At 40.8% G+C, this 27,413-nt stretch overlaps 1 protein-coding gene across 3 annotated transcripts in view; it reads left to right on the top strand.

The window, feature by feature from the left end:
- The window catches only part of jakmip2 (janus kinase and microtubule interacting protein 2), a 97,840-nt gene that overhangs the window by 11,711 nt on the left and 58,716 nt on the right, over positions 1 to 27,413 (top strand). For all 3 annotated transcript variants that reach the window (XM_069897812.1, XM_069897814.1, XM_069897813.1), the window contains exons 5-6: positions 16,810 to 16,956; positions 24,261 to 24,401. In XM_069897812.1, coding sequence (XP_069753913.1) covers positions 16,810 to 16,956; positions 24,261 to 24,401 — 288 coding nt within the window. The remainder of the gene's footprint in view (positions 1 to 16,809; positions 16,957 to 24,260; positions 24,402 to 27,413) is intronic.

Here is a 27,413-nt window from a genome sequence, read left to right as displayed (position 1 = left end):
AACATTTAGATTTTTTTCCAAAGAGGTTACCAGGAAAATTGATGGAAGAAAGGCCATGGATGTTGTCAACATGAATGTTAGTAAGACCTTTGGCAATGTCCCGCATGGGATGTTGGTCAGGAAGGTTGTGCAGTTGCTTGGTGTTCATGGTGAGGTAGTAAATTGGATTAGACATTAGCTCTATGGGAGAAGCCAGAGAGTGATAGTGGATCATTGGATCTTTAATTGGAGGTTTGTAATTAGTGGTCCACCTCAAGGATGGGTGCTTGATTTTTTTTAAATAATTTTTTATTTTTCACACTGAGAACCATATCAACCTAAATATATACAAACGTTTCTCATTAAATATACACAGTGGCATTTTCTCTCTTTTCCCCCCCCTACCCTCCCTCCCCACTTCCCACCCCACTCCAAGACCAATGTTCAACATATACAATACAATAAAACTATAAAACAATGTCTTCACACAATGAAAAATAAACAAGAAAAATGCATCATCTGCTTTTATACACTGAATCAAATTGTTTTGTCTTCTTATCATTTTTTTGGGTGGATGTCCGAGGCAATCTCTCCATGTTATGTTCCATGTATGGTTCCCAAATTTGTTCAAATAATGTGTTTATTTTCTAAATTATATGTTATTTTTTCCAATGAAATACATTTATTCATTTCTATGCACCATTGCTGTATTCTCACGCTCTCTTCCATTTTCCAAGTTAACATTATACACTTTTTTGCTACTGCTAAGACTATCACAATGAATCTTTTTTGCACTTTATCCAATTTGAGGCCAAATTCATTACTTCTTATGTTACTTAAAAGAAAGATCTCTGGATTTTTTGGTATGTTATTTTTTGTGATTTTATTTAATATCTGATTTAGATCTTCCCAAATTGTATTCACTTTCGTACATGCCTAAATTGCATGTACTGTTGTTCCCATTTCCTTCTTACACCAAAAACATCTATCTGATAATGTTGGGTCCCATTCTTTTAACTTTTGAGGAGTGATATATAACCTGTGTAACCAATTATACTGTATCATGCGTAACCTTGTGTTTATTGCATTCTTCATAGTTCCAGAACATAACTTTTCCCATATTTCATTTTTTATCTTTATGTTTAAATCCTTTTCCCACTTTTGTTTAGGTTTATAGCTTATTTCATCATTTTCCTTATCTTGCAGCTTAATGTATATGTTAGTTATAAATCTTTTAATTATCATTGTGTCTGTAATCACATATTCAAAGCTGCTTCCTTCTGGTAATCTCAATCTGTATCCCAATTTATCCTTTAAATAAGCTTTCAGCTGGTGATATAGAAACATTATACCATGAGTTATTCCATATTTGTACTTCATTTGTTCAAATGTTAATAAATGTTATTAAATTCCTCTTGAAATTTTGGCAGTTTAATTTTAGCTAAAATGTCTTCTATTTTATCATCTTTCCCCTCATTCTCAGTTTGGTATAATTGTTCATAAAATTTCTTAAAGTTTTCATTAATCTCTATTGGGTTATATGTAATTTGTTTGTCCTTTTTCCTTAATGCCAGTACAGTTCTTTTGGCTTGTTCTGTTTTAAGTTGCCAGGCTAATATTTTATGTGCTTTTTCTTCCAGTTCATAATACTTTTGCTTTGTTTTCATTATGTTTTTAATGTTTTGTATTTTAATTTTTGTCCGCCAATTCTCTCTTTTTCATTATATCATCCCTTTTTACTACTTCATTTTCTGTACTTACTATTTCCCTTTCCAACTGCTCTATTTCACGATTGTAGCCCTTTTTCATCTTAGTTACATAACTTATTACCTGCCCTCTAATGAAGGCTTTCATTACGTCCCATAATATAAATTTGTCTTTCACTGATTCCGTGTTTATTTCAAAATATGCTTTAATTTGACATTCAATAATCTCTCTAAATTCCTGCCTTTTAAGTATCATGGAGTTTAACTTCCATCTATATGTTCTTGGTGGGATGTCTTCCAGTTCTATTACTAATAACAGGGGTGAATGATCAGATAGTAGTCTAGCTACTCAGTTTTCCTAACTCTCCCTTGAATATGGGCTGACAACAAAAACATATCAATCCTTGAGTATGTTTTATGCCAACTCGAATAATATGAGTATTCCTTCTCCCTTGGGTGCTGCCTCCTCCATATATCCATAAGTTTCATTGCCTGCATTGATTTAACCATAAATTTGGCTACTTTATTCTTTTTGCTTGTCTTTTGTCCAGTTTTATCCAACATTGGATCCAAATTAAGGTTAAAATCCCCTCCTATCAATATATTTCCTTGTGTATCTGCAATCTTCAAAAAAATATCCTGCATAAACTTTTGATCCTCCTCATTAGGTGCATATATATTGAGCAAATTCCAAGATTCTGAGTATATCTGACACTTTATCATACCTCCCTGCTGGATCTATTATTTCCTCATCTATTTTGATTGGTACATTTTTATTAATTAATATAGCTACACCTCTAGCTTTTGAATTATATGATGCTGCCGCTACGTGCCCTACCTCAACCTCTCTTTAATATGTTAGATGCATTTCCTGCACAAATGCTATATCTATTTTTTTTTCAGTAAATTTAATAGCCTCTTCCTTTTAATTTGGTTATGTATTCCATTAATGTTTATAGTCATATAGTTCAACGTGGCCATCTTATATCTTGTTTACAACTCTTTTCCGCTTCCTCACCACTTCCATCACTCTTTTTCCCATTTTCATCTCTCAGTTTTCCTTTTTTAAACTCAATGTATGATAACACATTTAAAACATAAAATACTCCAACAATTCCCATACCCAATATTACCTTAACCCCAAAATCCCCCCCTGTCTGAGTTGCTCCTTATCCCTTGCTGAGCAACCACAACTCCCCTTCCAATTTGGATTGCGATCTTGCTCGCAAGCGTCAACTGATTTCACAGTGATGGTTATTCTCTCGCCCCAACACCCCCAGAAAACATTTTTTTTACACATATAACAAATCTCTCCCTTTTTTCCCCCCCTTACTTCCTTCCTCCCCCTTTCTTTTTCCTCTTTAGTTCTTTACATTGTTTTTACATCTTTATATATACTTTATCACCATTCTTCATTCTTATTACATCTCTTCATCTCTCCTTCTAACCTGCAAATGCTCTGAGAATTCTTGTGCTTCCTCCAGATCTGAGAACAGTCTGTTTTGCTCCCTGGGTATAAATATTTTAAGCACAGCTGGATCTCTTAACATGAATTTATAACCGTTTTTCCATTGAATCGATTTTGCTGTATTAAACTCTTTCATCTTCTTTAAGAGTTCAAAACTTATGTCTGGGTAAAAAAATATTTTTTGACCTTTGTATTCCAATGGTTTATTATCTTCTCTAACTTTATTCCTTGCCCACTCCAGTATACTTTCTCTTGTCGTATATCTCAAAATCTTTACTAAGATGGATTTTGGTTTTTGATGTATCTGTGGTTTTGGAGCTAATGCTCTGTGGGCCCTTTCTATTTCCATTTCTTCCTGCATTTCTGTCATTCCCGGGACCTTTGGGATCCATCCTTTTATAAATTCCTTCATATCTGTGGCTTCTTCACCCTCCCTCAGGCCCACTATTTTTATGTTGTTTCACCTACTATAATTTTCCATCATATCAATTTTCTGAGATAACAACTCTTGTGTCTCTGTAATTTTTTTGTCACTTTCTTCCAATTTTCCTCTTAAGTCATTTACTTCCATTTCTATAGCTGTTTCTTGTTCTTCCACAGTTTCTACTCTTTTCCCTATTTCTGTCATGACTAGTTCTAAACTTTGCATTTTATCTTCTATTTTTTTCATTTTTCTTTTAATTGCACTAAATTCTAATGACAACCATTCTTTTAATGCTCTCATTTGTTCTTCAAAAAAGGCTTTATCTATATTCTGTCCATCTGTTTTACCTTCTATTTCTCTGTGAAGATCTTGGTCTTCTTCTTCCTCTTCTTCTGTGTCTGTACCTGTATTTGTGTCTTCTTCTTCTCTTCTTTGTATCTGTGTCTCTTCTGATTCTCCTGATTAGTTGCTTGTATCACTTTGTAGGGCCTCTTCTTGCTTGGCCTCTTGTTGTTGATCCTCCCCTCCTGGGCTGCTCATTAGTTGGGCCTCCTGCTGCTGCTCCTCTTGCCATTCGCACCGTCGACTTTCTTCTTCGCCTGGTTCCTCACTCCCTCTCCTGCCACCTTCCTCATTTTCCAGCTGAGAGCCCTGGTGTCGGGCACCCCTCAGCTGGTCGCACTGTGATTGCCTGCTCCTCGGCTGAGCCCCCCTCCGATCGGAGTTTCCTTTTACCTTTGATTGCGCACTTTTGATTGGCTCAGAGAGCAATTTTTGCAGTCCACTGGTCAGGGGGTCGCGTCTCCACGGGGCCAGCACCAACCTCGGAGATTGGACGCTCTTCTCCACCCAGGCTCCCTGTTCCTTTTTGCAGGTAAGGCCTTCTTCTTTCTTTTCCGGTGATGTTTCTTCTTTTTTCCCCGTTGTTTTTACTTCTTCCTTCTTCGGTGCCATCTTCTTTCTCTTCTCTGCAACTTTATCTTCTATTTCTTATACTTTATATTTGTTAAGCTTTGTCTTTTCTTGACTTTTTTTTCTTTGTTTTCTGGAGAGGGCTGGTTTTACCCTACCGGCCACTACTCCATCACATGACTCTGGATGGGTGCTTGGTTAACTGCTGTTTGTCATCAATATTAATGATCTGGATGATAATGTAGTAAATTGGATCAGCAAGTTTGCAGATCAAATTAAAGTTCATATTCAAGTTTATTATCATCTGAATGAACATGTAAAACCCGACAAAACAGCATCTCTCTGGACCATGGTGCACACACAAAAGCACACAATATACAGCGCATAAAGATTGCATAAATAACACTTGACCACATTTTTTTTAAATGTTCCCTTCTTGAAAAAAAATAGTAGTATGATAGAAAGCTTCAAGCTGACTACAAAGATCATTTCAAATTTTCTGTATCATGTAGGAAGTTGGAGAAACATTAAATTAACTTTTATTACATTTAGTCTGTTTAATCGCATAATGGTATTCTCAGGTTGACTGCACACATGACATAACAAATGTGAAGAGCCAGAGTTTGTCTTGGTCACCAGTTTTACAACCAAAGTAGAGCTTATTTCATCTTTCATATGTGTGAGTTCTTAGACAATATATGGATGAAGTTAAAGATTCCTTACTTTAAAGTTGATATGAACAGCACCATGAAGTAGGCCATGAGGCTGCAAGCCTCCATTACAGATCTCGCATAGTGTAGTGCCATTCTCTGTGTCAGCCCCTGCTGGCAGCCAAGTCTAATCAAACAGTAAGGCATTGCTAGTTGCATTGCAACCACGATCACTATAATTACATATCCCTTCCTTAAAACAAAAGTAGCTTACTTTTAACTCACATGTTTTCTTTGAATAACTCTGCAATTTTATCTTTAACACCAAGAACACATTTGCATTATTTTCTACATTGTTAACATTTTTTAAATTTGTTTTGTGTGTTCACATTTACATACACTAAAACTTGAAGAGCGAATAAGATAACACTACTTCATTCTATAACAGGAATCTTTAAATTTGCTCAATGAGTCTATTGGGAGGATTCGCATGTCTTGACGATATCTTGATTGTCCTTGAATCTGAGTTGTTGCCTCAGACAATGTCTTCTCAGCTGTGTATTCAGGTTGTTCAACAGTATTCGTCTTTCCATCTACTGTGGCTGGTACCATTTGAAGGCCTCGATGATTTCTTCACAGACGGCATCTTCATCTGTCTGAATGGTGTATGATTTTGGTTGGACTTCACTAAGGACAGTTCCCTTCTGAGTCCATAAGTTTGTTTTGTCTTTTGGTCTTACTTGGCGACCAGTGTAGCATTCCAGTAGGTTTTTTGTTCCTCTGTCAAAATAATACTTTGGCTTTTCTTTCTGTTGTTCTTTGAATTTCCTCACTTTCTCCACCTCTTTTGTTTTGAGGAGATTCTCCTGAATGGGTAGGTTTGATCTTAGCCGATGTCCCATAAGGAATTGTGCTCGTGTCATACCACACTTGAGTGGCATTGTGTGGTAAACTTGCATGCCCTGATTGAAGACTGTTCCGTTGTCTTTTGCCTTGTTTATCAGTCTTTTCACTGACTGTACTGATTTTTCTACTAGACCATTGGACTGTGGAAAATAAGAATTTGACATGATGTGTACAAAGTCCCACTCTTGGGCAAACTGTTGGAACTTTAAATAGCAAAACTGGGGCCCATTGTCTGTGAAGACCTCACTTGCCGTGCCATGTCGGAGAATATGGTTTTCATACTTGTTATTACAGCATCTGCAGTGGTGGTGTTCAGTCTACGCACCTCTAGATACAGGGAGTAATAGTCTGTGATTACAAGATAGTCCTTCCCTTGACATTCGATAGGCCAGCGTCTACCTTCTGGTAAGCCCTGTATGGTGCTGGGTGTGGCTTTAGTGGTTCTGCAGGATTGCTTCCTTGATATTTCTGGCATATTTTACAGTTTGACATTTCATTTGTTATATCATTGTTGATTCTTGGCCAGTACATCACCTCTCGTGCTCTTTTCTAACACTTTTTGATTCTGAGATGTTCTCCATGGATCCTTTTTAGCATCTCTTTTCTCAGACTCTTTGGGATAAGGATTTTACTTCCTTTGTAGATTATATCTACCCTGCCCTGCATTCCTAGTATTCTGAAATGTCAGGTGAGCAGTCTTGCTTCATGTTGGGCCATCCATCCAAGATGTTTTTTTCTAAGTTGTCTCAGTGTTTCATCTTTGTTTGTCTCTGACTTTATGAGCTCCATTTTTGCATCTGATATGGGCAGTGTACTTGTGATTATGTCCACGAAGGCATTCACATCTTCATCCATTTTGGTGTTTTCAAGCTCTCTCGTGTCAACAGCTCTACAGCTGTGTACATTAGCTTACCCGGAGTATACGCTACATTCATTGCATAGTGTTGCAGCCTAATCATCATTCTTTGTAGTCTAAGTGGACATTCATTTAATGACTTTTGGAACAATGCAATCAAGGGCTTATAGTCAGTCTCTACACTGATTGCTTGTCCTGACACAAACTGATGAAATCTTTCACAGGCGTATGTGATGCTGAGCAGCTCCTTTTCAAATCGAACGTATCGCGTCTCCGCATCTGTCATTGAGGGTGACACATATACAGTGGGTTGCCAGTCATTATATTTTTGCAGAAGAACTGCACTGAGCCCACTATGTGATACATCTGATGATATCTTGATGGGTCTCGCTGGGTCGTAAAACCTCAGAACTGGTTCCTCTGTGAGCAGTTCCTTTAGTTTACTCCATGATTTTTCATGCTCATGATTCCACTCCCATTCAATGTTCTTTTCTGTTCGTCTTCTCAATGGAGCCATCTTTTTTGAGAGGTTGGATAGGAATTTACACATGTAGTTGACCATTCCATTAAACCTCTGTACGTCCTTTTTGCATTGTGGCCTTGGCATGTTCTTAATGGCAGACACCTTTTTGGGATCTGGTCTGATGCCCTCACTGCCAATAATATCTCCTGTCACCCTGAGCTGATATTTCTCTCTATTCATCTTCAGGTTTGCTTTCCAGCACTTTCCTTAGTCTCTCATCATGCTCCATTCTCATGATGTCATCCATTGAGGTAACAACTCCATCCAGGCGCTCATAGACCATATGGATAGTTTTGTGATACATTTCAGGAGCTGAGGCGATTCAGTGGTAACCTTAGGAATCTGTATCTGCCAAATTAACTGTTGAACATGCACAGTCTTCTACTTGCTTCATCCAATTTTAACTGCCAAAAGCCTGATGATGCATCTAACTTGCTGAAAAACTTTGGATTTGCAAACTGTGACATGATTTCTTCACGCATCGGAAACTTAAAGTGTTCTATTTTTATTGCTTTATTTCACACATGTCAAACTCTGGCCCGCGATATAATTATATTTGGCCCGCAAGATCATTTCAAAAATGTATTAGAGGTGGCCCGCCCTGCAGCGAGAGCCGATGCTGTTTTTTGGTAATGTCACCCCCACCATCCTCCCCCTTCATTGCACATCCTTCCCCATTGTAACACGAGAAATTGTAACACGAGAAGTCTGTCGATGTCATCAGCCGGCAAGCCAGTTGGAAGGCTCCCTGCACAACCAGTCACTTCTCCCACCTGTCGAGCGGTGTGGCGGATTGGCGAGTGCCTGTGATTTCCTGTCGGCGCGACGGACATGGCAGGCTGCACACGGCACCCGGGCAGCGCGAGCCCCGCGCGACTGGCACCGGATGGCCCTTCCACAGCACGAGCGCACTTCTCCCAGTCGCCACGGCCTTCAGCACTTGCACCCGCACGGACCCCAGGGACTGCTGGTTCAACCCTGCACGTGAAGAGAGAGATGGTGGCTGTCCGCAAAGGCTGATCGGCAGCGCGCTGGGCCTGAGTGGGTGGGTAAGCAGGGGTGGGCAGAGAGTGTAGGTGAGGAGTAATGGGCAGGGGAAGTTATGGTGGTGCGAGGGGCAGTTAGAGGGAGGGATGAGTAGAAGGAGGGGTGGATAGGGAAGAGGTAAAAGGGGAGGGGCAGGGCGAGTAGGGGAGGGGTGATTAGAGGGTGAGAGACGGGTAGAGGGAAGAACAGGTTGAGGGGAGAGGCAGTAGAGGGGCATGTATAGGATGGGGTGGGTAGAGGCAGAGCGAGTGGAGTGAGGGGTGAGTAGAGGTTGGGTAAAGGACTGGTCAGGTAGAGGGATGGTGGGTCGAGGGTGAATAGAGGCCTAGAGCCTGAGGAGTGAGCAGGAAATGCTGAGTCCTGATGCAGGCCAAAATGGACACAGCCTGTGAATGCTGACTACATCTCCACAGGGACCAAATATGTTTCCCTCAGGTCAAGCAAAGGGTGAACTTGAGCTACCTACTCCTGACCTGTAACATTATCCTCCTAAAGTTATATCCTAAAGTTTAACATTACATATGTTGAAAGAAGAGAAAACATGCAGATGTTGTTGAAAATTTTCAATAAATATTTAGTTTGGCCCTCGACTTAGTCCAAGTTTTTAATTTTGGCCCTCCGTGAATTTGAGTTTGACACCCCTGCTCTATTTAGATCTCTTGGATCCAAGCAAATTCTAAGCTTTCCATTCTTTTTGTCTACAATAACAAGTGAACTCACCCATTCAGTTGGCTCATCTATCTCCTGAATCACGTTCAGGCTTTCCATCATGTCCAACTCTGCCTTTAGTTGCTTTTGAAGCACAAATGGAACTTTTCTGCATGTATGTATTATCGGTGGCACATGTTTATCCACTCTGATCGTGTGTTCTCCTTGACGGCAGCCTAGACCCTTTCGTAAGTTCATCATAGACTGTCTCCCTTTCACTTTCCACAACAAGGACTCTTTTTACCAGGTTCAGTTTCTTTGTCCTTGTGTTTCACTTTGACCATCCATTCTCCTTGTATATCGGTACACGAATATCCTGTCACCTTCACTTTTGTTCCATACATCTTTGGTCTGGGTCTAATCTTCTTAAAATCAGTCTCTGATATTATGTTAATTTGTGCTCCAGTATCCAATTTAACTGAAATGTACATGTCATTCACTTTTAATCTCAACATCCAGTCTCTGTTTTCTTTCTTGTTTTCAGTCACAAAATCTACATAGAATTTGTCTATTTCCCTGTTATCTACTGCATGAACCTTGCTTTGTTGCACTTGGTTCCTACAAAAATGTGCATAATGGTTGCTTTTGTTGCGCATACAGGATGTTTTACCATATGCTGGACACTTTTTTGGTAGGTGTTGTGTACCACATTGACGACATGGCTTTCAATTGTCCATTTCATTTTTGTTCGCTGGTCACACCTCTCTTTCCTCTTGGGTGAGCTTTTTTTTCAACAGTTTATGTCTATTCTTGCTCACTGAATCATGTTGCAGCTAGTTTCACTGAACAGTTCTTTTGCCTGCATTTTTACAGTTTCTGTAGCTCTACAGAGTGCTATGGCTATTTCCAGGTCTAGATTTTGCTCTCTTAGTAATCTTTCCAGTAGACTATTATCTGGAATACCAAACACAAGTCTGTCATTTATCATCAAGTCAGTTAGTCCACCAAATTCACACATTTTGCTTCCGTTTCTCAATTCAGTCATATACTGATCAATACTTTCTTCCATTTTCTATATACAGGTGAAAAATTTGTGCCTCTCAAACATCATGTTATGTTTAGGTATGCAGTATGCCTCAAACTGTTCCATTATTTTCTTCCAATTTCATTTTGTTTCCTTTAGCAGCAAATGTGAAGTTATTGTACACCTCTAGGGCTTCATTACCCATGACATGTAAGAAAACTGATGCTTTCACTTTATCACCTTTCTCATTAGCTCTGACTGGCACTAAATACAATCCAAAATGGTGTTTAAATCTGTTCCAGTTTTCAGCCACATCACTTGTCAGCAGAAGTTTCACTGGTCGATGTAATCTATTTTTCACTGTGTTAGCTTCTCTTCACTGATCAGTTGCTGACTTTAGATTTTCCTTTTAAAGTATTTCCCTTCTGACACCATGTTTCATCTTGTATTCGTATGTGTGAGTTCTTAAACAACACATGGTTGAAGGAAAAGGTTCTTTATTTTAAAGTTGTTGAAAATGGCACAATAAGGAATGCCATGAGGCTGCTAGCCTCCATTACAGCTCAAACATACTGTAGTGCCCTGCTCTGTGTGTTAGCCCCCTGCTGGCAGCCAAGTCTAATCAAACAGTAAGGCATTACGAGTTGCACTGCAATCATGAACACTATCATTACAGAGCTCATAGGCTTTCTTAATAAGTGCAGTCATGCTGCATCTTTGAGTCTTAAACGCATACTTGCCACAAATGTAACAGAATGTATCACAACTGTTATGACATTTTCAATAAATTTCTGCTGTATTGAATATTCCTGAAGACAATAAATGCACACTCACTATGCTATTGCCTGAAGAACACATGCATCAACACGCATTCAATCTATATCCATGTAATGTACAGCTTCTATAAATGTGGCTGCTTTTATAGTCTGTCTGCATCTATCCTGACAAAGCATGCCCAGTCTAAGACAATTTTTGCATAGCACTTGCACTGAGTTCATGCCCAGGCATGCTTGGACTGACCAAAACAGCTTGCTGTGAGGGTAATATACTTGTAGACTTAAAATGTGACAGGAAATCAAATAAATAGGCTATATCTAAAAAATGGTGTATGATAGGAAAATTTAAATGTGATTTTCTTGCCCAAAATCCATAAAATACTCCCAAAAGTGTTCAAGTACCAAAATCTTCATTATCCAGTGTAATCAAAATAAATATATTTAAATATTTGGGATGATTGTTATGGTTACAGGATACATTTTATCACTCTCACAGCCTGTGGGGAAAATGCTCTTCCACAGACTGGTGGTCCTGATTTTGATGCTCCTGTGCATATTTTTGCTGTTAATGGGTTGAAGATACTGAGTGCTAGAAGAAAAGGATCTTATACAATTCATTGGGACCCCTTTAGACAGCCATCTCACTAAATGTCATCTGTAAAAGGAATCTGCAATGATCCTCTCAGCTGTTTTAATGATCAGAAGGATTGGGAGTGCAGTGCACAGCAAGGAAGGCTTTCAAAGCTTGCAGAGAGATTTGAACCAGGTGGAAAAATGGGACAGGGCAGATGGAATTTAATGTAGTCAAATGTGAGGTGGTGTTTCACGTTGGAAGGACAAACCAAGATAGGACATGTATGTAAATGGTAGGGCGCTGAAGAGTGCGGTAGAACAGAGGGATCTGGAAATACAGATACGATTAAAAAAAACCTGGCATCTGGCATCTATAGGTATTGTTAGATGCCAGATAAGTGTATTTTGTGGTTGGTTGAGATTGCATGTTGTCTGATTGGTGAACTAACAGCGAGGTGTGCCAATTTAAAACTTATTTTTTACCCATTTATTTTCCTCGCTGTTCTTTTTTGACAGTTACTTGAGGCTGTCAGTTGCTTGAATTTCAAATAACATGGAGTTTACTGTGCCTAATTTCCTGAATGTGGTATCATAGATAAATAAGGTTGTATAGGGAGCTTTTGGCACTTTGGCCTTCATAAATCAGTATTGAATATAGGAGTTAGCATATTTTTGATTAGGCCAAATTTGGAGTACAGGTTTGATCACATAACTACAGAAAGGATATCAATATGATTGAAAGAGTGCAGAAGAGATGATTTATAAGAATGTTTTTGGGACTTGAAGAACTGAGTTACATTGAAAAGTCAAATTAGGACTTTATTCCTTGTAGCATAGCAGAATGAGAGGAGATTTGACAGAGGCATAAAAATTTATGATGGATATAGGAAGAATAAATGCAAGCGTATTTTTTTCATTGAGGTTAGCTCAGATTAAAAACTAGAGGACATAGGTTAAGGGTGAAAGACAGAATGCTAGACGGAATATATGGAGGAACTTCTTCACGCAGAGTGGTAGGAGTGTAGAATGAGCTGCCAGATGAAATGGTAAATGCAGTCTTAATTTTGACATTTAAGAAAAATTTGGATAGGTGCATTGATGAGAGGGGTATGGAGAGATATGGACTGGATGTAGGTCAGTGGGTCTAGGCAGAATAATAGTTGGGCCGAGGATCCTATTTCAAGGCCATGGTGTTCTATGATTCTATTACATTATATATTTACGGGATGCGAGAATGGTAAATTAATTGAAACATACATTAGAAGAAACTAGGAGTTTGGCCATTTGGATGGGATATGCAAAAGACATGTAATGTGGATTTGTTAAGAAAGAAGTTGTTTTTGATTTTTTTTTTGAGAAGTTAACAAGGAATGTTGTTGAGGGTCTGAGCCAGGCAGCCTGACAATAAATGTTGGGTTCTATTTGGGTTATATATGATGATGTTAGTGTCCTTGGATTCAGTTGGGTCAAATTCTAATTTTATGCTCAAGCAAAACCCTAATTTGAAATGTGATGTCTTGATTTAATTTCCTGTTTTATGAAGTTCTATGCCAATTAATTGTGAATGTTATACAGGATCTAACGGACGCAGAAGTGGAAAGCTAAAGTAGTCGTCACAGGGAATTTCATGAATGAAGGATGTTTGCAGTGGGGTTCTGTTTTGAGCCCCTTGCTTTTAATTGTAAACATTCTGAAAGTATAATCAATGGTGAAGAAGGAAGCTTCTGATATGTCAACGGAGTTTTTGAGTTGACACCTAAATAGCAGTGAAATTCAATCCAGATTTTGTGTGAGGTAATCTAGATGGGCTCTGTAAATGAAAGCAAGAAAAAAATGGTAGGATACAAATAAGTGTAAAGAGAGAGAGAGAGAGAGAGTGAGAGAGAGAGAGAGACCTTTTAACCTAAGAGAATCTCTGGTGAGACCACAATTAATGTGTTGAGTTCTGGCCACCTCATAATAGGAAGGATGTGCAAGCTATGGAGAGGGTGCAGAGCAGATTTACCAGGATGTTGCCTGGATTGGGAAACAAGTCTTATGAGGCAAGTTTAACAGAGTTGGGTCTTTTCATTTTGGAGTGTAGAAGGATGAGCAGAGACTTGATAAAGGTCTAGAGACTTGATAAAGGTCTACAAGATTATGAGAGGTGTAGATAGGGTGGACCACCAACACCTGTTTCCCAGGGCAGGATTAGCAAACACCAGAGGATATAGGTACAAAATCAAGGGAGGGAAGTTATTTTTTTAACATAGAGAGTTGTGGTGCCTGGAATGCCTTGCTGGTAAAGGTGGTGGAGACTGAAACATTGGGGGCATTTAAGAGAGGCACATGGATGGAAGAAAAATAGAGGGTTGCAGGATAGGGAGGGTTAATTTTTAAGAAGGAATACACGAGTTGGCAAAACATCAAGGGCTGAAGGGCCTGTACTGTGCTGTATTGTTCTTTCTTCTATATTGGGATTCATAGGAGCAGCAGAAGAGATCAATGAAAAGGTTAGAATGAGAATGTAATGGTGAACAAAAAATGACAGGCAACTAGGAGATTGAGGTATCCCTTGCAGATTGCATGAAGAAAGTTTGGAGAGCAACTTCTCAATTGTCATGTTGTTTTTATGATCACTGCATGCAGAACACAAACATGGAGGAAGTGTCAGGGATTCAATGCTTCAGGCTCCTTCAATGGTAAGTAGGTAAAAGAACAGATGTTGTCTTTCTTATGCATGCATAAGAAGGGACATTGGAAGGGGAAGTGCATGTCAATGGAGATCTGTGAAAACCAAGAAGTTTTGGATTGAATCGCTCCTTTGGAGAGTTGGGAAGAGAGGGGAGGATGTACTGAGTGGCCTCCCATTGAAGGGAGCAGAATTGGGAGGTGAGAACACAGGAAATAATGATTAACAAGAAAGTCTGCAGTCGAGTCCATTACACAGACTTGCTGGGGAAAGTCAGCATATCGTGCAGCATCCATAAGAAGTTAAGGGTGACCAATATTTCGAACCTGGGCCCTTCATCAGGTATGTGTAAAAAGTCAGGTGCATGAATAAAAAGGTAGGAGGAGGAAAGGGCGGAAACTCTTGTGGTGTGTAAATGGATTACAGAAGAAGTGTGGGTATGGAGCAAACATATCAACCCTGACAACTATCCATGGTTAAGGGTAAAGGAAGCTCTAGTATGGAATCTGTCTTCACTAGGACAAATAAAGTAAAACATGAAAGTCTGCAGACACTGTGATTGCAGTAAAAACACAGAAATGCTGGAGGAACTCAGCAGGTCACACAGAGGAGGTAAAGATATATTACTGACAATATATATCCCTCTCCTGTCCTCCTATCTAAATCCAATTATTGCCTTTAGTCTGTTGGCCTGTGCACATCCCTTCGGCCTTTCCTCCTTTCTTCCTCAGCCTTTATATTCAGGTGCTGAATATCTTGAAGAAGATCTTGGGCCCAAAACGACGGTGATACCAGCATATCTTTAACTCCCTGGACACTGCGAGACCTGCTGAGTTCCTCATCAGTTCTGTGCTTTCACTAGGACAAATGCAATGGAGCAGGAGAAAGTGGGAGAATGGAATGGTGTCCTTTTAGGAAGCAGGGATGAAGGAGGTGTAGAGGAAGAGTCAAGGACTGTAGCTTGGAATGGATTTGGTTATGTACTTTATATCCTCTGAGGTGAAGATCAAGGAGGTGAAGACTGTTGAAAATGTGAACAGGGTGGAAATGGGCAGAGGCAATTAATTTAATAAGAAAGTCTGCAGATGCTGGGGTCAAGTACAATACAGAAATGTGCTGGAGAAGCTGAGCAGGTCATGCAGAATCTGTAGGAGGTTAAAGCAACCTGAACCTTTCATAAGGAACTTGTTTGCTCCACTCTGGAGCAGGAAGCAGCACAAATTAGCATCCTCGTGTTACTTAATGCAGCCATACAGGATGCACATCTTTCTTGGGTGGGGCATAGGCTGCAAGAGTAGTGAGAATATGCGCAAAATATACAAAGTGCTAATTAAGGCCACAGATAGTGTGTTATGTAGGAAAATACCACTGGACCAGAGAGACTGCAGAGAAATTTATAATATTCTTTACAGGAGTGGAGTATGATAACTTATGAGTAGAGTCTATGTTTTCATTGTTTTTTTCTGGAACAAAGGAATCAGAGTCGGGGTGGAGGAGATTTAAATGAGATGTACAGAACTATTTGAGTTAAAGTGAACAGAAATGACCTATTTCCTCAGTAACTCAGGGTCATCAATTTAAGTTAAATGGTGGATGGATCCGTAAGGGCATGAGGAAAGAATATCATACGTGGTAAGGGCGAAGGGAAAATCAACCCTGCTGCATTTAAAACAGGCCGGAATGGCCATTTCAGAAGTCAGATCTTGCAGAGTTCTGGACCATGAACTGCAAGTGAGCATAATGGCTTCCCTCTGTGTCGGACATTTGTAGAATTTTATGTGAATAAAATGTCTGTTGACTGCTCCAAATCCAACAGAAAAAAAATATTTTAACAAATTATGATATCAGAAACAATTAACAAAGTTAATTTCAATTATGTATCTGGAAAGCTTACTGTAATGTGTTCTGCAATGGCAAAATTGGAGGGAAATAGTAAGTGTTTTAAGTTAAAGGGAGGAGACAGCAGATGTTTGTCAAAAGTCCTTGACATAAGGATATCAATAAAACTATTCCCAAGTAAAATATCCACATTGCACCCTTTGTGGTTGATTATTTACAAACAGCCATTTTCTGAGCAACTTAAGAATTCTTCCTCTTGAACCAGGATCTATTTGAAGACTCATTCAATCACAATGTATTCCCACCTAAATTATGCAAGGTTTGCAGAAAACAGTTTATGACACTCTGTGGCCACATCACATTTGAGCTTGCTTGACCTCAGACAACAGTGCCCACAGCAGATTTGATGAAGTGTGGGATGTTAGCTTCAATGCAGTGACCTTTGACCCATTATGGTTTACGGAAAGACAAACATCCTGCAAAGTCTTGACCTGGCAGTCAGACTGTTATGATCGTAAATAACACCACAGTTAATTTCTATGTTTAAGCACATCTAAACGTTATTTACTTCCAATGTGTGTGCCCTGTATTAGCACTTCACATGGAGAAATTTTAAATTGGATAATAGTATATTGGCTGAATATTGTCACTCTCTGTAATTTATTATTGTTTGACTGACTAGACCCAAGGGTGTGACTACTTGACATGATTCTACAATCAGTTGCCTGAAGACAGCAAACAGTTGTGCAAGGTGTCAGTCACAAGACAAAAGGTCAAACAAAATTAATTTTGACCCTGTATTTCCAGCTGAAGCGAATTCGGGAAGCTGAAAAACAATATAAACCACTCCTGGAGAAGAACAAGTGCCTGTCTAAGAGAAATGATGATTTGACTCTGTCTTTGCAACGCATGGAAGAGAAACTCAAAGTGCTTACCAGAGAAAATGCAGAAATGGTAATTTCCAAGTATGACATGCCTTTGTTTCTACAGCTTCCTATAAAATAATAACCAAGCCTTGCTCAGCTTCTGGTTACAGTTATTTTGAGTTGTTAAAATTAATTGATGCATTCCAATTTTCCAAAAAGCCACCACGTGCCCCAAGCAGATTTTGGAAAGAAGGGCTGTTGATCTTGTTAGCATATAGAATAATGGAGCATTGGCTTGGTCCATTTAAATCCTGTGGGTTGACTCGCTGCCAGGACTATGGAAACAGTCAATGACATGGAAGAGTTCTTGAGAGAACTTTGAAGAGGGTGAGTGCAAGAGAAGGAACAACCCAGGCCGAAAAAGTGGTTTTCTTTATGGTTCTTGTAGGAAGAACAGCTGCTTCCCCTACACCCATTGGGAGAGAAAATTATTACCTTGGCTGTCTTTTGGGTTCTGTTTGGGAGGCTTATACTCAAGGGTTTGAAATTCTCAGACTTGTATCCTGTCAGTTTGACAGCAGCTCCTCGTCTGACCTGATACACTCCTTACAAAGGCGACAGTGATTTCCCACCTTAGATCTGGGTTAAAAGTTCTTATTTCCCCATGAGGATTTTATTCAATTGCCTTTAGGCAGTATTCCCTGTCCTTCCTGAGGACAGACTCAGATAGATGTTTAATGGGCGACACCCCCCTTCCCTGTCAAATTACACATATCCTCCCCATCCTGTTTCTGACTGTAAAATTGGATCTCTATTTTCTTAAAAATCTGTCCAAGTAAGTTTTATTTCAATTAATTAAAGAGTGTGAAGCAGACCTCTTACCTGAATAATTTACCCACAGGTTTATCTATATTCCCAATATAGATATTGTATATTGAAGGTCTTTGGTTTTGATCCTTTGATAAAAAGATAGCAGATTTTTCTCTGTAATTATGAAGTGCATATTCATCCTTTCCCCTTTCAAAACTCCCACTGAAACCTTCTTTTGTCCCAATTCAGCCCTTCCAGCACTGGCCTTCTCTTGCACTTTGAACCCTTCAGCTCTAATTCCATCCATCACAAATCACACAAATGATCAAAGGTATCTTTAACTTTGTTGAGATATTTAAAATGGTTAACCATTTCTTTCTGTCCCAGTAATGGGCCTGTATTCATGAGATCACCCTATGAAGGTTCAATTCTGCTGCTGTCATGTTGTGGCTTTCCTAATTTGTTTCATTTGGATTTAACTTCATTTGGATTAATTTGTCATTTGTCCAAATCTCCAGCAGTGACCTCTTTCCCTCAGTATTTAATTGCCAAGGGCCTGACTTTTGTTCTTCTTTTATTTACAGTTGCACCTTTCACCGATAATACAGCTAATGATGCATGAAAGTACATTAGTCTCAGCTTCTTCATGAATTTGACCATTCATGAAGAAGCTGAGACTGTTGCCTGTCTTGGCCATATCCATAGTGTAAAGGTAGCATCCTGGAGTTTATCACAAGGAAGGTCAAGCTTCATCTACTTCACACTACCGCACACTGTCTAAATTGAATCAACAACAGACTGCTTGCCAGTATCGCCAAAGCACAATCTGTTTTCACCCAAGTCTGAACAAATGGTGCTATTTTGTCTGCTGGATTGACCACTACCTCACTGGCAGCACTCCCAATACCTCTTCAACCCAACACTGCATCACAATCTGTCAGTGACTACTGTCATCCAAACAGATTTCATTGCTTCAGGAGATCTCCAACCTCATATTCCCCCGAGTCCCAAATACGCATAGCAGATAGCACAAAGGTATTACAGCACCAGTGACTTGGGTTTGAGTCCTGCTCTGTCTGTGTGGAGTTTGTAAGTTCTCCCCATGGGTGGGTTTCCTCCAGGTACCCCGGTTTTCTTCCACCTTTGAAAGAAAGCATACGGGGCTTATAGATTAATTGGTGTATTTGGGCTTGTGGGCCGGAATGGCTTATTACAGTCCTGTATATCTACATTTTTTTAAAAACACAACTCTGTACTGCCCGTTTATATGTCCCACCCAGCATTCATACACATGACTGCCCGCATAAACTGCTTGCTCTTCCCCACTGATCTTGACTCCCTTTTCCAGTCTCTTATCATTTGTATCTGCAATGTCAGCTACTAATTTTCCTCCATGGATTGATGCCTGACTCGTTGAATTTCTCTCATTTAATATGGCAAATTTACCCTGAGCTTCAACTCCTCTTCTGTGCCAGCTCTCCAAAACATTCCACTTTCTATCTTTCAGAACTTCATCTGCCCCTCTTGAATAATCCAGGATCCACATCCTTCTTGGGGTAAAGCTTTCCTGAAACTTTTGTGAGCAGAAATGCCTACACACTTCGGTTTAAAATGACTGTCCCCTCCACCCCTACATCTGCAACAAGTTCCCTTGTTCAAGATTCTCCCATTCATGGAAACATTTCAACATCCATCTTGTCCTGCTCCTTTCACACACATGGACTTGCTTGTTCAATGAAAACAAAAAAAAAGCTTGCCATATGTTCTCTCTTATCTCTTATGGAGAAGTGAGAATTGTAGGAGTTGTAAAGGTGCATCAATGATGCTGACCACGAGCTGTGACTTCGTGTGACTGAGCAGTGGAGGGTGAGTGACAGATAGTTGATTTGAGAGGATGGGGAGTGTTGGTGGAAAATTTGTGTGGATTGGGTCCAAGATATGGATATGGTGAGGCTCAACAAATTGGTAAGCTGGAGGGAAATGAGCAACAGATCAATGAAGTCAAATGAAGGATTGGAGGGGTAGAGAATTAGTGAAAAAGCAAGAATGGGTTATGTAGCAGTGGAGGATATCGGAGTGGCGGTGTGGCAGATGCAGCAGCGGTGACTGTTGGTGTAGTTGGGTGATGGATCAGGAGGGATAGTCAGGTGACATAAAAATTGAAGGAGCAGTAAATTAGATGAAGGATTGGCAGGGTTGATCAGGAGGCAAATCTATTGGGTATTAAGGAATGTGGGGGATAAAATTAGTGGCTACCAGGAATTTGGGTGTCAGATCAGTTGGGCAGTTAGATAAAGCTTGCAAACTGAGGATGGCATGCAGACACTTCGGGTGCATGGTAGGAGAATGGAGGAGGTTGTTGCGATTTGTATCAATTTATCTAAAATGGAAGTGACTTTGGAACTGAGGAATATTACAGAAAGCCAAGCAACTCCTCCAAAAGTCTCCTTCTGCAGGAGTAACCAGTGCCACCCATGCATCAAACATGCTTGCTCTAAAATCAGTGATCTGGTATCCTGGCGTGTGGTGCGTGCAAGCATGCACCACCACATAAAATCAGAGTGCTCCATTTATTCACAGGTCAGAAAACAGAAGAGAATCATGGACTTTGAGAGTGTGTAGTATGTCCACAATTTTCCCGTGCAGTTGTTTTTATTATTGAAATGCACAAAGTTTTGAATTTACTATTGTAACCATTATCTGAGCAATGGGTTAATAGTGTTGTTCATTAATATTTCTCATGTAGTACATGAAAAAGAAATTTGTACAGAAAATGGCAAGCATTAGTTAAGTTTGTATCAGCAAGAATATCTCAATTTATTTTGTGTGTGGGCTAAATATTTTGAAACTAACACTAAAATGGAGTTCACATCCAATGGGTAGCATTATGAGAATGAGTGTAACTGTTTGAATGAGCTAATTGAATTATGATTTTTGGTGAAGGGGTTCTTGAATTTATAGTCAAATGACAGCAGGAGGAAATGACCAGGCTAATCAGTTCTCAGCTCAGCAAGTACCTCAGTCAAGTTCTGACCACTGAGATGTGGACACTGGCGAGGAAGTGAAAAGACTGGATAAGCGTAGACACTTCATTGAAAAGCCATACCCTGGAAATGGCCTTGTGGTGTCGTATGATTACTTTGTACAGAAAAGGGGACTCCAAAAAATTAATGAGCAGAAGAAGGCAAGACATCCCCAGCTTTTGAGCCATAAAAATGAACCTATTTCATTTTCTTGATGAAAATGGAACTAATATGTGGAATGGACTTCAGCTGGAGCAGAGGAGGCAACACTAAGGAACCAAGTGAGAAATGCTGTGTCGGGACATCTATCTCAATTGGAATGATGCAACCACATCATTTGCAATCACAGACTAATGCAACCACCATGTCCACAACACCATTTACACTATTCCTTACATTGAGCACACGGGGTTATTTAACTTGCCTTCACAGTGGAGTGCAATACAGCAAACAATTCTTTTACTGACCTGCACTTCTTTGGGATAAGTGAGTAAAAAGTCAAATGCCCAAACATTTGCCAGATATTTGCAGCATCAGGGAGTGTGTAGTGGTTAGTGTAACGCTAGTACCACGCCAATGACCCTGGTTGGAATCTGCCGCAGTCTAGGCAAATTTTGTCCGTCCTCCCTATGACCTCATGGGTTTCCTCTGGGTGCTCCAGTTTCCTCCCACTTTCTAAAGATGCACAGCGTTAGTAGGTTAATTGGTTTAGGGGTGTTCTTGGGTGCCATGGCACGTTGGTCAGAAGGGCTTGTTACCATGCTGTATTGCTAAATAAATAAAATGATCAATGAATAAATAACTAGTAAGATCATATTTACATCTGGAATTTTATATGAATTTTGTAATTGTAACTCAATTGTAATTGAGCAGGAAAGGGCTTTGGCAAATACTAGAGCGCATCGGATGTCCCCCAAAGTTCCTCAACATGATTATCCAACTGCACGAAAACCAACAAGGTCGGGTCAGATACAGCAAAGAGCTCTCTGAACCCTTCTCCATTAACAATGGCGTGAAGCAAGGCTGTGTTCTCGCACCAACCCTCTTTTCAATCTTCTTCAGCATGATGCTGAACCAAGCCATGAAAGACCCCAACAATGAAGACGCTGTTTACATCCGGTACCGCACGGATGGCAGTCTCTTCAATCTGAGGCGCCTGCAAGCTCACACCAAGACACAAGAGAAACTTGTCCGTGAACTACTCTTTGCAGATGATGCCGCTTTAGTTGCCCATTCAGAGCCAGCTCTTCAGCGCTTGACGTCCTGCTTTGCGGAAACTGCCAAAATGTTTGGCCTGGAAGTCAGCCTGAAGAAAACTGAGGTCCTCCATCAGCCAGCTCCCCACCATGACTACCAGCCCCCCCACATCTCCATCGGGCACACAAAACTCAAAACGGTCAACCAGTTTACCTATCTCGGCTGCACCATTTCATCAGATGCAAGGATCGACAATGAGATAGACAACAGACTCGCCAAGGCAAATAGCGCCTTTGGAAGACTACACAAAAGAGTCTGGAAAAACAACCAACTGAAAAACCTCACAAAGATAAGCGTATACAGAGCCGTTGTCATACCCACACTCCTGTTCGGCTCCGAATCATGGGTCCTCTACCGGCACCACCTACGGCTCCTAGAACGCTTCCACCAGCGTTGTCTCCGCTCCATCCTCAACATCCATTGGAGCGCTCACACCCCTAACGTCGAGGTACTCGAGATGGCAGAGGTCGACAGCATCGAGTCCACGCTGCTGAAGATCCAGCTGCGCTGGATGGGTCACGTCTCCAGAATGGAGGACCATCGCCTTCCCAAGATCGTATTATATGGCGAGCTCTCCACTGGCCACCGTGACAGAGGTGCACCAAAGAAAAGGTACAAGGACTGCCTAAAGAAATCTCTTGGTGCCTGCCACATTGACCACCGCCAGTGGGCTGATAACGCCTCAAACCGTGCATCTTGGCGCCTCACAGTTTGGCGGGCAGCAGCCTCCTTTGAAGAAGACCGCAGAGGCCACCTCACTGACAAAAGGCAAAGGAGGAAAAACCCAACACCCAACCCCAACCAACCAATTTTCCCTTGCAACCGCTGCAATCGTGTCTGCCTGTCCCGCATCGGACTGGTCAGCCACAAACGAGCCTGCAGCTGACGTGGACTTTTTACCCCCTCCATAAATCTTCGTCCGCGAAGCCAAGCCATTATTATAACATTGTGCATCTAAAGTGAGAAAATGCTGTTGCAGGAAATCATAGTACTGTGAAGTCATTATTCAAGTGCAGAATGTGCATGGCATGGGTTCAGTGGAAGATAAGTGTTCCTAGATCAGCCCAGCACATATATTGATGTTGCATTTTTTTTCAATCCTGCACAAGATCACTTGCACAATTATCTCCACACATTTTTCCGATCTTATCACTGGTCTGTTTGCCTATGAAGGAAAGGCAAATGGGTAGCAAATCATCTCGGAGAATCATGGCTTTGGTGCTTGACAGCTACTACTGTGCAACACTGGCCCTCAACAAAAATGATTGAACTTTGAGACCCTGGACTGCTTCCAATCTTGTGGGAGACAGCTCTCAGTGAAAGCAGATATAATCGATAAAACTCATCATCACCTTTCAATGCCCAGGCATGGCCTTTTGTCACGTGATATAGAATTATTTGAAGATCAAAACCTCAGGCCCAATATAAAACTCAAGGTCTGCTGAGCAGCTGTGATCCCTGCACCTAAGCATGAGTCTGGGATATGAACTTCTCACAGCAGGTATCTCAAAGATACCCTCAAAGCTGTCTTGACTAAATCTACTGTCTTCTCTCAGGTCAACACTCCCAGTGCTGATCCACAACTCTCCTGGACAAGGCACATCATTCACTTGCCCAATGACAGATTGCCAAACAGGCACACTGCAACTCTGTCTTGGGAAGAGATCACCAGGTGGACAGATGCAAAGATTCAAGATGTTTTCAAATCTCACCTGAATCAATGCAAGCTGCTCCCTGACTCCCGTGAACCTCTGGCCCATCTCCACTCTAAATGGTGAAGGAGTATTTGGGATGGTGTTAGGAACTTCAGGCCCTTGTGTCAGGAGCACACAGAAGCCCAGCATAATTGACAGAAGGAGTCCACCATCTCACAAACTGCCAACCTGCTGATCTTTCAGTCATGGAAGGTTTTTCATTGCCTTCATTGGTTGGCCCACAACCTCCAGAACTGGAAGGAAAGCAAATTGTATTTTACACCAAGGGATTGTTATGAGATAAGACTAGCGTCAAGTAGGGACATATTTGGCAGTTCTTCAGGGTAAAGTCACAGCAATAACATTGAGTAGTAGGGAGAGAGAGGGGAGAAGCTGAAGATATATATTAATAATGTATCTGGTGCACATTCTTTCATTATCCTAAAACATTACTTGAAATACAGTGGAAGAGCCGGTGGTTATGGTCTGTGAACTGTGATGGCCTTTTGACTGTGTTCTTTAACATAAAGAGAATAATTGCCTCTCAAAGGATTACTTGTGATAGAATTTCCCATTGATGCATTTTTTAAATTTCGTTCATTCTGAAGAAAGAGAAGATTGTCTCCCATCAGCCACTGAAGAAATTGCGCTCCCTGAATGACCTCGATCAAGTTCATGAAGAGCAAGAAATCGAATTTTTAAAGCTTCAAGTCCTTGAACAGCAAAATATCATTGATGATTTGACTAGGGTGAGTACTTGGGGCTTCTGTGACTTTCAGGTTTCAGGTTATTGAGGGATTTGGGATATCTGCTGATAAGCAACATGCTGCCCAAGTTCACCAGCTGATGGCATTTGGGAAAGTTCTGGAGCACAAAGGTTTGCACAGCCTGGGGTCTTTCTGACTTGGTGGCTGAAGACTGGGGAAACTAGCAGATATATCATGAGCTGAGCAAGGGTGGACATAGGGGAGGGGATGGGAGTAGTGGAAGAGACAGGCAATGTAGGGGAAGGCAGCACATTACATTCATCCCTGGAAGTTGGATGAAAATTTTTTCTACACATCCTGTGTTAACACCATCATGGCTCATAATATCTTTCATGCTACTGAACATACACCATGTTATGAGACCATACATTACACAGTCCAGATCCTTTGGCCCAAAATATTGCACTCCACATCAATCTAATCCTTCCCTACCTCACAGTCTATGACCGTCTATTTTTCTTACATCTATGGACCAATCTAAGAGTATTTTAAATGTTCCTGTAGTACCAGTCTCCACCACCACCTGCAACAATATATTCCAGACATCCACCATTCAAAGCATTTTTAAAAAAAACTTACCTTTGACATTTCTTTTAAACTTTTCTCCACTCACCTTAGACAAATGTCCTCTGGTATTTGCTATTGTCGCCCTGGGAAAAAGGTACTGGCTGTGCAACCTATCTGTGCGTCTCATAATGTATCAGGTCACTTCTCACCCTTCATCGCTCCAAAGGGAAATGCTCATGCTTCATATGACATGTTCTCCAATCCAGGCCACATCCTGGTAAATCTCCTCTGCAACCTTTCTAAAGCTTTCACATCCTTCCTGTAATAAAGTGACCATTAATTCAATCAACGCTCAACTCTCTTCAGCACCTGCTTTGCTTAAATGAAGCTTCACAGGGAGAGAGTGTGCACCGCTTCACGTCGACTTCGCTCGAACCACTGGGAGTGGAGACAGTCTGCCGCCACAAGTGCTGAACAATACCTTAGTGGGAAGCTCAGTAAGATCCCTGGGGGGGTGGGGGGGTTGGGATTTGTCAAGAAGGGTAGTTGGCTTTTGATTAGCTGCAGTATATTCCAGATCTGCAGCAGATCCAACCCATTCTTGCACTCACCATTATTCTGTTATTGATGGGGGAACCACCCATCTGTGGGTGATGAACATTTGTCTCTCGTGCTATATCTCCGCGGCAGAAAAATAAATATGATTCTGTGATGCTGCTGAGCCAATTTTCATTGACATCGTGGGCAGACAGTCAACCCCATACAGTCAGGCACAATGCAGGAAAGTCCATCGGATTTGTATTGCACACAATCTTTCTCACCACTTCTAATTACCATTCTGTTCCTACCAGATTTTGTTTATCACACTTGTTGACTTAGAGCCTATTCCACTTGAACTGATTCACAAAAGCTATTGTTCCAGGTGATACTTTTCCAAAGAACTTGTGAAATATCTATCTGCATGTCAAAAAGTTGATTTCAAAATCAGTTATTTAATTACCCTTACCACATATATTTCAAGGACAATTTTGAAAAGATATTTTCCATTAGCAAGCTGTGCAAACATTAGTCTGCAGCACTAACAAGTCATGAAATTCAGTGTTTAGCAGCAACGTCATAGTGCAAACATTCATATTATGACCATCTTATGACATTATTATAAAGAAATAAAAATAATAGTGCAAATAAAAATAGTGCACGAAAAGTAAGGCAATGTCTTTGGTTCATTGGTCATTCAGGAATCTGATGGCTGCAGGGAAAAAGGTGTCCTTGTGCTGTTGAATGTTCATCTTTAGGCACCTGTACCTTGTTCCTGATGGTGGCAGAATGAAGGGGGCATGGCCTGAGTAGTGGGGGTCTTTGGGGATAGGGGAGACTTTTTTAAGACACCGCCTCTTGTAAATGTGGTGCCTGTGATCTCGCAGGCTGAGTTAACAACCTTCTGGAGTTTATTCTTGTCCTGAGAGTTGGCGCCTCCATATCAGGCAGTGAAGCAACCAGCCAGAATGCTCTCCATGGTACATCTGTAGATGTTTACAAGAGTCTTTGGTGACATATCGAACCTCCTTGAAGACCTCACAAACTATAGTCTCTGGTGAACCTTCCATGTGATTGCATTGACATGGAGGTTCCAGGATAGATCCTTGGAAATGTTGACACCCAGGAATTTGAAGTTCTTGACCCTCCCCACTATCAAGCCCTTAATGAGGACTGGATTGAGTTTCCCTGACTTCCTCCTGAACTCCACAATCATCTCCTTGGTTGTGCTGACATTGAGTGCAAGGTTGTTGTTGTTACACTATTCAACGAGCCTATCTCTCTCCCTCCTGTCTGCTTCCTCATTGTCGTTTGTGATTCTGCCAACAATTGTGGTGTCATCAGCAAACTTATAGATAGCATTGGAATTGTGCCTGGCCACACAGTCTATAATGAGTGGAGCGATGGGCTAAGCACACGCATCCTTGGGGTGTGCTTGTGTTGATAATCACCGAGGAGGAGACATTGTTTCTGGTTCGAACTGACTGTGGTCTTCCGATGAGGAAGTCAAGGATCCAGTTGTAGAGTGGGGCACAGATGCCTTGAGTTTGTAGCTTCTTGATCAGCACTGAGGTATTGAAGGCCGAGCTGTCGTCGATGAAGACCAGCCGTATGTATGAATTGCTATTTTCGAGGTGATCAAGAGCTGGAGAGTCAACAATATTGCATCTGGTGTGGAGCGATTGTGATGATAGGTGAATTGCAGTCCAGATCTTTGCTTAGGTACCTGTTAATTCTGGCCACGACCAGCTTCTCAAATCATGTAATCACAGTAAAAGGTTGTGCTAGTGGGCGGTAGCCAATATACATTTTGCTCACTTCTCAGGTTGAAGAAAAGTGTATCAGGGAATTTTAGATGAATGCATGAGATTTGCATACGTGAACAATATGACTTGGTTTGGCATTGGGTTGGCTTTGTACACCTTTATAATATCAATAGTTGCTGCATCT

This window comes from Narcine bancroftii, chromosome 9 (genome assembly GCF_036971445.1).
Source record: "Narcine bancroftii isolate sNarBan1 chromosome 9, sNarBan1.hap1, whole genome shotgun sequence".
In the NCBI taxonomy this organism is placed as follows: domain Eukaryota; kingdom Metazoa; phylum Chordata; class Chondrichthyes; order Torpediniformes; family Narcinidae; genus Narcine; species Narcine bancroftii.
Note: the sequence above shows the minus strand (reverse complement) of the source record. Positions and strands in the feature narration are given on the sequence as shown.